At 44.2% G+C, this 9,657-nt stretch overlaps 1 protein-coding gene and 1 pseudogene across 1 annotated transcript; both read left to right on the top strand.

The window, feature by feature from the left end:
* Positions 1–2,596: 2,596 nt before the first annotated feature.
* LOC122212716 lies at positions 2,597–3,414 on the top strand (annotated as a pseudogene).
* Positions 3,415–5,367: 1,953 nt separating this feature from the next.
* On the top strand, positions 5,368–8,046 carry LOC122212729 (disintegrin and metalloproteinase domain-containing protein 21-like). Its single transcript, XM_042926679.1, has one exon. The coding sequence runs from the start codon at positions 5,621–5,623 to the stop codon at positions 7,844–7,846; it is 2,226 nt and encodes a 741-aa protein (XP_042782613.1). The 5' UTR covers positions 5,368–5,620; the 3' UTR covers positions 7,847–8,046.
* Positions 8,047–9,657: the final 1,611 nt, after the last annotated feature.

Here is a 9,657-nt window from a genome sequence, read left to right on the forward strand (position 1 = left end):
GAGGCAGACACAGAATCCAGGCTCTGAGCTGTCAGCACAGAGCCTGATGTGGGGCTCAAACCCACAAACCATGACAACAATACGTGACTGGAAGTTGGATGCTTAGCTGACTGAGCCACCCAGGCGCCCCTAGTCAACACCATGTTTAAGAGACACAATCCTTTCCCCACTGTGCATTGTTGGAAATCTCATGGAGGATTTGCTGACTGCATCTGCACAATTCTACATCTTGGCTCCGTAATGAGCTCCACTGGTCTATATGCCTCATTTCATGCCAGCAGTACACTGTTGGAGCTAATGTATCTCTGCAATATATTTAGAAGGAAGAAGTGTTCTCCTTCTTCCAGGTTCTCTCCTCTTCATGATTTTTTTTACTTCCATGTGTTTTGTGGTTACATATGAATTAGTATATTTTTCACATTCCTTTAAAAAAAAGGCATTGGTATTTTCATTGAGATAAAAAGATAAATATAAAATTAACATAAAAAGATACAGCAGAGAAAAAAAGACTATCACAAATACAGAAAACAAATCAACTTCATTAAAATTTGAATTTGGAAAGATAAGTGAAATTTAAAAAACATAGGTAGCCTAGGGAAATAGGTAAGATTCAAACAAATGCGATCGGAACTGAAAAAGGAGACATAACTGAACTAAACTCATGAAAAGGATCATAAAGGAAAAACTTAGATATTTATAGGTCAACAATTAGATCACCAAGAACAAATTACACATTTTCTAGCATTATATGATCCACCAGTACTCTTTCATGCAAAATACAGAGGAACAAAACAAAAATTAGTAAGAAGATATCCTTAATATAAACCTTCACCCTCCAAAAAAAACCAAGGCTTTATTAAAATTCCACCATATTTAAAGAATAATTAATGCCAATACTTCTCAAACTATTACAAATTGCTGATGAAAAAGACCACTCCCAGATGCACTTTATGAGGACACTTTTACTCTCACAACAAAGCCAGAGAAACACACCACAAGAAGGGAAACTACAGGCCAGTGTCTCAGATACACATACATGCAAAATTCCTTGATTAAGTCCGAGCCTACTGAATTCAACAGCACACTGAAAGGATCACACATGATAATCCAGTGTGATGCATCCCTGAGATGCAAGTTTCCTTCAACATACACAAATGCAAAAATGTGATGTCCTCCATTAACAGAGGGAATGATTAAATCAAAGCCATCCTTAATTTATTCATAAAATCATTAGAGAAAGTTTTTTCATGAACAAAAAACACATGTTCATCATTTAAAAATAACTCAATTAAAAAGGAGAAGGAAATTACCTCCACATGATCATGGCCACTATGAAAGCCCACACCTGACAGCATATTGAACATAAAATACTAAAACCATTTCTGCCATATCAGGAGCCAGGAAATGATGCTCATCCCCAACATAAGTATTCCACATGATAACGTGAAGAATAACTATGCTGCCTCAAACCATATCATCGTGTCACAGTCCTTATTTGGATGAAAGTCACGGGAGAAACAGCCAGTCCAAGGACTCTCAGACCCTCCTTTGTCCCTTGACAGCAGGATATAAATCTCCCTTGGGAAACTCCCCTTCCCTTGTACCAGGAGGGGAGAACCATCCTTAGCACCAGAATAAGGAACTCAGGGACAAGAAGGTTGTGCAAACAAACCTAGTTATTTGTTGACTAATTAAATACCCCAAAACCACACCTTTGCCTTGACTCTTGCCAAATCCAATATTTCGTTGTCTGAAAGTCACAAGTGCCACCTGCTTTGTTCATTCTCTGGGTGTCATATTATTAGCAAGCCCAGGCACTTGCAAAATTAAATTTATTCTTCCCTTTAGATCAGTCTTATGTCAATTGAATCCTTACACCTGGTGAAAACCGAGAAGAAATGAAGGGAAAGGCATTCTTCTCCTACAACTGGAAGAAGTACCCATAAACTTTGGCAATAAAAAGAAATAAAAGACATTTAACTCAGTAAGGAGGAAGGAAAATTATTTGTTTGCAGATGACATGATCTTAAACATAACAAAACCCTAGAGATACCACAAAAAATATTAGAACCAGTTTTTTAAAATGAGGAAAAGTGCAGGATGCACAATGAGCACAATGAACAAAGAAAATAAATAAAAATAAACCACCTATGATTCTACACACCAGCATGGAAATATATGCAAAACAAATAACAAAATTATACAACTGAAAATGGCACAGAATAAAGTACTTGGGATTAAACTTCATAAATTATGTAAACTAATTGTAGAGCGAAAATGACCTTCGTTGATGAAAGACATGTAAAAATGCACAAGTTCCGCAAACATACCTGTGCTCACTGATTAGAATCATTCATATTGTCACAGCACCATCCACACAAACTAATGTAGAAGTGCATCCCTAAACCTGCCATTCACTTTGAAAGAATCAAATCTAAGTCTGCAGTGTGATATATATGTGAGAGGACATGCAAATAGGGCCCTCTCTGTGCTGATGAAACCAGCCCATCCCGACCGTGCAGCTGGGAGAGGAGCCCCAGCTCCAGGGGTCCCAGGTGTTCCCATTCTGTGATCAGGACAGCACAGACACCTCACCATGGAGTTTGTGCTGGGCTGGATTTTCCTCGTTGCTCTTTTGAAAGGTAATTCATGGTGAATTAGAGACACTGAGTATGTGAGTGGATATGAGTGAGAACCAGTGGATGTGTGACAGTTTCCTGACCAAGATGTCTTGCGTCTGCAGGTGGCCAGTGTGACGTGCAGCTGGTGGAGTCTGGGGGAGACCTGGTGCAGCCTGGGGGGTCCCTGAGACTCACCTGTGTGGCCTCTGGATTCACCTTCAGTAGTTCCAGCATGAACGGGGTCCGCCAGGCTCCAGGGAAGCGGCTGCAGTGGGTCTGACGGATTGATACTGATGGAGGCGGCACGTACTTCGCAGATTCCGTGAAGGGCCGATTCACCATCTCCAGAGACAACGCCAAGAACACGCTGTATCTGCAGATGAACCTGAGGGCCGAAGACATGGCCACATATTACTGTGCAAGAGACTGGGTGAGGGGACATCACTGGGAGCCCACACGCAAACCTCCCTGCAGGAGGGGATCAGCACCACCAGGGGGCGCACACTGTGCACAATTCTGCTTTGTGTTGCCAGGAGCAGGTGCAGATGGAGGTTACAGGCAGGTTTCCTGTCAGGGTCTGGGGCTTCCTATCCACACAGCAGCTTCCCCAGGGAGCCTCTCTGGACACAGGATTCTGTGCTTACCTATTAACTCGCTGAATTAGATACCTGTTGTCATAGGAAAACTGCACTAACATGCACAAAAGACACAGATGTTTCCATTGCTTACTCCTGTCCCTCAACATGAGTGAATTACAGATTTCCTGAGGCACAACAGCTGAACCATTAGAGGAGTCCCAAATGCACTCCCTGTGCAGCCAGGACCACAAGCTCCCACAGCTCCCCATTAACTACACCCAGCCCTTGTCCCAATCAAACAACGTGAGACTTCCCTCCTGGCACTTGCTACTCAGGACTTTACATGAGCTATAGCTTTATTCAATTCCTCTAAAGAAGAGATAAATCATCTCCATGTATTAGTCTGGATTCTCCTGAGGAACAGAACCCAAAGCACATTGGTTTCCATGACTAAAGAGGTTGGGAAGTCCCATGATCTACTGTCACAAGCTGGAGACCCAGGAAAACCAGTGGTGTAATAGGTCTGATTCTGAACTAGGGTCTAGCCTCAGAACGTAGGGATCTGATGATATAACACTCATAACAAGGGCCAGAGGGGACCACTGTTCCAGTTCAAACAAGCACGTGGGAAGTAAAAATGAGGGAATTCTTCCTCCCTCTGCATCAGATTCTATTCACAATCTTAATGGAATGGGTGATGCCCAGACAGAAACCATGGAAGGAAATGCCAGTCTCTTCTGGAAACACATCACAGACATCCACAGAAACAGTGGTGAATCTGGGCACCCATGACTCAGTCAAGATAACCCATAAAGTTAATCATGACAAGACAACTTCCCGTAAATGTGGAGCTCAAAGACTGAAGACTTGAATTTAAATTAAAAATAAAACAAGAAAATTAAATACATACATATATGAACTATTGGGACTACCTCAAAATAGCACGCTTCTGCACAGTGAGGGAAAAAATCAACAAAACTAAAAGGCAAACTATGGAATGGAAGAAGATATTTGTAAATGACATATCCTCAGGGTTAGTATTCAAACTATGTAAATGTTTTTAAATTATTTTCACATTATCAGTAGAGAGCGTGTCCATGCAGTTCAGCATACTGTCATGTGAGAAGCAAAATTCGTGTCTTCCACTTGTGTTTTGTGTTAGGATCTCACTGAACATGAGACCAACACTCTTCACAAAATTTGAACCGTACAGTACAGTACTGTTAATTACAGGGGTAATGTTGTGGAGACCCCTCTAGAACCTAATCATCTTGCATAACAGAAAATCATAGCCCTTGAGATCTACTCCTCATTGCCCCACCCTGCCAGCCCCAGACAACTGCCATTCCACTCTCCATTTTATTGTTATCAAATCCCAAATTCAGCTGAGTATTTCTGGAAAGGTCAATGTTCAAAGTTTTAGTTTTGATGGGAAAAGAAGTTGAGCTTTATTTAGGAGGCCAGCCACCCGGAGAAAAGGCAGACTCTTCTCCAAAAGCCAACTCTGAGGGTTTCTACCCAACTCAGGGGGTTTTAAAGGACTAGATGGTACTTAAACAAGGGAGTTCCATGGTGGATACCATTTTCGATCATGTGCAGCCTCCATGGTGCAAGCTGCCAAAGTAACCTCAACTCCCCTGCATCTATCTCCACCTGAGGAGAGAAACTCACAGGCATGGGAGAAGACTGCCAGAGGCCAGGAAAGAACCACAATAAGGGATTAGAGGGGAAATCCCCTGGGGCTCACACATGTTCAGCAGTACTTTCTGTTCTCACCAGATGGCATAAGAAAATACTAAAATGCAACCTTGTACTTCACCAATCATGACACAGAATACTGGGAAATGTTTCCTCAGTAAACTCAGAGGAAGCTTCAAAGCAACAACCAAAAGGATCAAATGGCTTGCAAACTAATAGCCAACCAGAATAAGACATGTAACATTACAAAGCGATGTTTTTCAATACGTACAAAGGTAAAATTGACAGTCTACCTCCATATCCCATGGAAGTAGGAAGCATTGGTCTCCATAATGAGGAAAAGCAGTCATCCAGAGAAAGTGACCCAGCAGTACCACAGGACATGGAATTGGTAGAGAAGTTCAGTGTGTTATAATTGCATATCCCGTATCCAAGTAGAAGGAGAAAAGATGGAATGTGTTGAATAGAGCCGTGTTTCTGGGTCCAAGTCCCTACCCATGTCCATGTGAGCACTGTTGACCATGGCCCACCTGACTCTCCCACATCCACCCCAGGTGAACTGATGAGCAGGGTCACCCAATGCCACACCCTGTGACTGTTACCTAACCCCACAGGTGGCCCCGAGGTGTAGGGTGCTGGCCACCTGGTACAGCCCTCTGTTCTGTCTGATGGTCTAGACCTGGTTTTGCTGAGGATCCTCCATTTATCCATTCTCACTGGCAGATGTCCCTGAGCAGGGGCATGAGGCTGGCAGAGGACCAGGTCACCCTGAGGGCACCCCTCTTGCTGTTTGCGCTCTGGGCATTGCTGGCTCCTGTCCAAGGTTCTCAAGGTCGTCCCTCATGGCGCTACATCTCTTCTGAGGTGGTAATTCCCAAGAAGGAGTTGCACCACGGCAAGGGCGTTCAGATGCCTGGCTGGCTGTCCTATAGCCTGCATTTCGGGGGCAAGAGCCATGTTATCCACATGAGGCACAAGAAACTCTTTTGGTCCAGACAGTTGCTGATGATGACTCAGGATGATCAGGGAGCCTTGCAGATGGACTACCCCTTCATCCCTCCAGACTGTTACTACCTCGGCTACCTGGAGGAGATTCCTCTTTCCATGGTCACCATGGACACGTGCTATGGGGGCCTTGAAGGTATCATGAAGTTGGATGACCTTGCCTATGAAATCAGACCCCTCAGCCATTCCCAACGGTTTGAACACGTTGTTTCTCAGATAGTGGCAGACACCAATGCAACGGGACCTACTTATAACCTGGGATATAAGGAGGTTAGGAACCCCCTGTTCTCTCAAGCAAATATCAGTGCAGCCCCCAGGATCTCTAGTAAGTTGTATTCATCCCATCATGGGATTTTGAAAGGACTTGTTCTCGGTTCCAAAACAATGTATAGTGTGTTCAACAACGTGTCAAAATGTGCCCGATTCCTCATAAGGCTTGTTAGTTTGACTGACTCAATGCTTCAAGGGATTGATGTAAGGCACTATATTTCCTCCATGGTCATTTATAATCTGGAAGATCCAGTTGTCTTGAACAATTTTCGGGTGCCAGGGAGTCCGATTCATATCTACTTTCAGAGACACTTGTTTGTTGCTTTTAAACCACATACAGCTTTACTTATGAACAAAGATGCACCACATGAACTTCAGTTTCAGCCAGCCCCATACGCGGTATGCGGATCAAAATCCATCATCTCGCTTGCTTCTCTAGGCAGACATTTTTTATTGTTGTCTGTGTTAGTAGCCCAAAAAATTGCATTATCTATTGGTATTTTTTATGACAATCAGTTTTGTGCATGCCAGAGGAGGTCTACCTGCATTATGAATCAATACCCTGTTATGACAGATTCTTTCAGTAACTGTTCCTTCATTCATATGCAGCATGTAGTGGTGAATAATTTTTGTGAGTGCATATTTGACTCAGGACTTTCCTATTTCAATAAAAGCCTGACTCACGATCGTTGTGGAAACTATGTAGTGGAGCCAGGTGAGCAGTGTGACTGTGGCTCCTTCAAGCAGTGCTACAACAATCCCTGCTGTACGACTGATTGCATTCTAACCCCTGGCAGCAAATGTAATACAGGCAGATGCTGTACAAACTGCACCTATTCCGATGCTGGGACACTCTGCAGGCCAATCCAAAATATATGTGATCTTCCAGAATACTGCCGTGGGGTGTCCGTGGAGTGCCCTGATGACTTCTATATGCAAGATGGAACCCCGTGCACTGAAGAGGGCTACTGCTATCATGGAAACTGCACTGACCGCACTATGCACTGCCAAGAAATCTTTGGCAGAAATGCTGTGAAGGGTGAAAATGTCTGCTATACCATAAATCAAAAAGGCAGCCGATATGGGCACTGCAGAAGAGACCCAGGGGTATTCAAATCTAAACCCTGTGCCCCCACAGACATGCAGTGTGGAAGGCTGCAGTGTAGTAACGTCACGCATCTCCCTCAGCTGCAAGAGCATGTGGGATTTCATCAGTCTGAGATCTCAGGGTTCTGGTGTTTTGGGCTGGATTCGCATCGTAGCACAGGAACAACCGATATTGGTCATGTGAGAACTGGTACCCCCTGTGCTCCTGGAAAGTTCTGTCAGGATACCTACTGCAATGGCAGTGTGGCTCAGCTGAACTATGACTGTATCCCGGAGAAATGCAGTCACAGAGGGATATGCAACAATAACAGGAACTGCCATTGCCACGTAGGCTGGGATCCTCCACGGTGCACTGAACGAGGCACTGGTGGGAGCACAGACAGTGGACCCCCTCCAAGAAGAATGCGGTCAGTCAGGCAAAGTCGTGAATCCGTGGTGTATCTCAGAGTGATCTTTGCTAGAATCTATGTCTTAATTGCTGCATTCCTCTTTGGTGTTGCCGGAAACGTCAGAACTATCAACAGACAGAAGGTTATGGAAGAGACTGTTGATCAAGACAATGCATAATTCAGCCTCCAGACCCCTAAACAACTATAGACAATCCACGTGGCTCATCTGTGAAAATACAGTAATGAGGCGGCACACCTAACATCCACGTTTCCGGGGGTCTGCGGGAGACACAGGGGTCCACAGGCACATCATGGACCTGACACCAGGTCTCTGATGCGTCACTGAGCAGAACTCTGAAATAAAACTTGAAAACTGCATGCTTGTGGCCTCTATGTATTTGTGTAAGCCTGTAAGAGCCCAAACGGTGCCTAAGACTCTGTGCAGAAGACCTGAGTCAGCAGCTGTGTCTTGGGCTGAGGTTTCTGGTTCCAGAAATAAGAGAAGTTGCCACAAGCTCCTTTAGGGGCAAATTCATGAATTTTCTCCAAAACTGTGCTCTTGCACACTGAGCTTTGTCTCATTCTTCAGGTAATCTCTCATTTCCTGGTCCCAATATGGGTTCAGGGTGATGGAGGGCTCCCACCCACCCATACTGCCTGTCCCACACTGGGGTGTCTGTGGGCTGTCAGGGAAAGGGACATGGATTCGATCCCAGCCAGTGCAAGCTGTGCCTCCCTGGAGACCAAATTTCCGAATGTGGGAGACTGAGACTATGAGGCTGAAAGTAGCCCCCAGTGAAATCAATCAGAAAGGTAGGCACAAGTGCCTATGGATGTCTCTGGCATTCTGAGGGAGCCCGATGAATATGAACCCCTTTTCTCCTTCTTTTCTCTATTTTTCAGTGAGTTCATCCTTAGATGAGGGTCTGCCTAGGATTTCCACTTTGGTTCTCCCAAGAACCTCCTAGAAGTCCTGCAGAGTTGAGCCTGTGGAAAGTTAGGGACCCTTTTTCTAAATATTTTTTACTATTTTTACAGTTGTCTAGCATACATTTCAAATCATAATAGTGATATTAAAGTCTGTTTATTTTCTTCTGAATTGAAAATATACAACTTTTTAATAGTAATTGATTAGGAAATTTTCAGAACTAAACAGTAACTGTTTCAGAAATTACTTTGGAATAAGAATGTATCCCATAATTCACCAATAGATGTAAAACACATGAAGCACATAACAGGATTTTCACTTCAGTTCATACCTAGAATCCTTGTTGGTGCAGATAGTCTTGTAAGTTGTACCAATGTGTCCCCATGCATGCACTTTGTCTCAAAGACACATGGTTACACAAAGTATTAGACTGCCATGTGTACACATATTCTCCACGTTCCAGGGCAACCAGGTAATCATACTTTCCCAGCACCTCCTGAAATTCCCGTGCAGCCACACTGCATGTTCCCAGCAAGAATGCGTCCAGGAATGTTTGGGAAGGAGGGCCAAACAGGTGCCCCGGCCACCTGCTCAGTAAACTACAGAAGGATGCTAAGTGAACTGTGGAGTAACATCAGCCCTTCTGCCTGTTTGGACACACGTGTTACAGATGCAGACCTATTCAGTTAACACCATACATGTGCTGGAAACGTGAGTTTACCTTCAGGATAAAGTAAGAATGGGTCCTGTGGAGGATCTAGCACTCACAGGCCACACCCACTATTGATGGGAGTCTACACACCAGCACACAGCGATGTGGGCTTCAAGTATAGTGCTGGGTCTGAGCTGACAAGCAGAATGTGGCTGAACCTAGAGCCTAGAAAGGTGAAGGGGAGGAAGAAATTCTCCACCAAATGTTCTTGTGGACCAAGAACTAAGGTCACAGGACCTGGATTAAAAGGGGAAAGAAACCAAAGTTCATTGTGTGTGCACAGAGGTCCCCCTAGATACACATTAACTAGATCAGAGAAGTGAGGGTCCCCTAAACTTACATTAATGAG

The sequence above is a fragment of the Panthera leo genome (assembly GCF_018350215.1).
Source record: "Panthera leo isolate Ple1 chromosome B3 unlocalized genomic scaffold, P.leo_Ple1_pat1.1 chrB3_random_Un_scaffold_42, whole genome shotgun sequence".
NCBI lineage: Eukaryota > Metazoa > Chordata > Mammalia > Carnivora > Felidae > Panthera > Panthera leo.

Coding starts and splice junctions, on each gene's coding strand:
- LOC122212729 (XM_042926679.1), top strand. CDS start 5,621: ATGTCCCTGAGCAGGGGCATGAGGCTGGCAGAGGACCAGGTCACCCTG.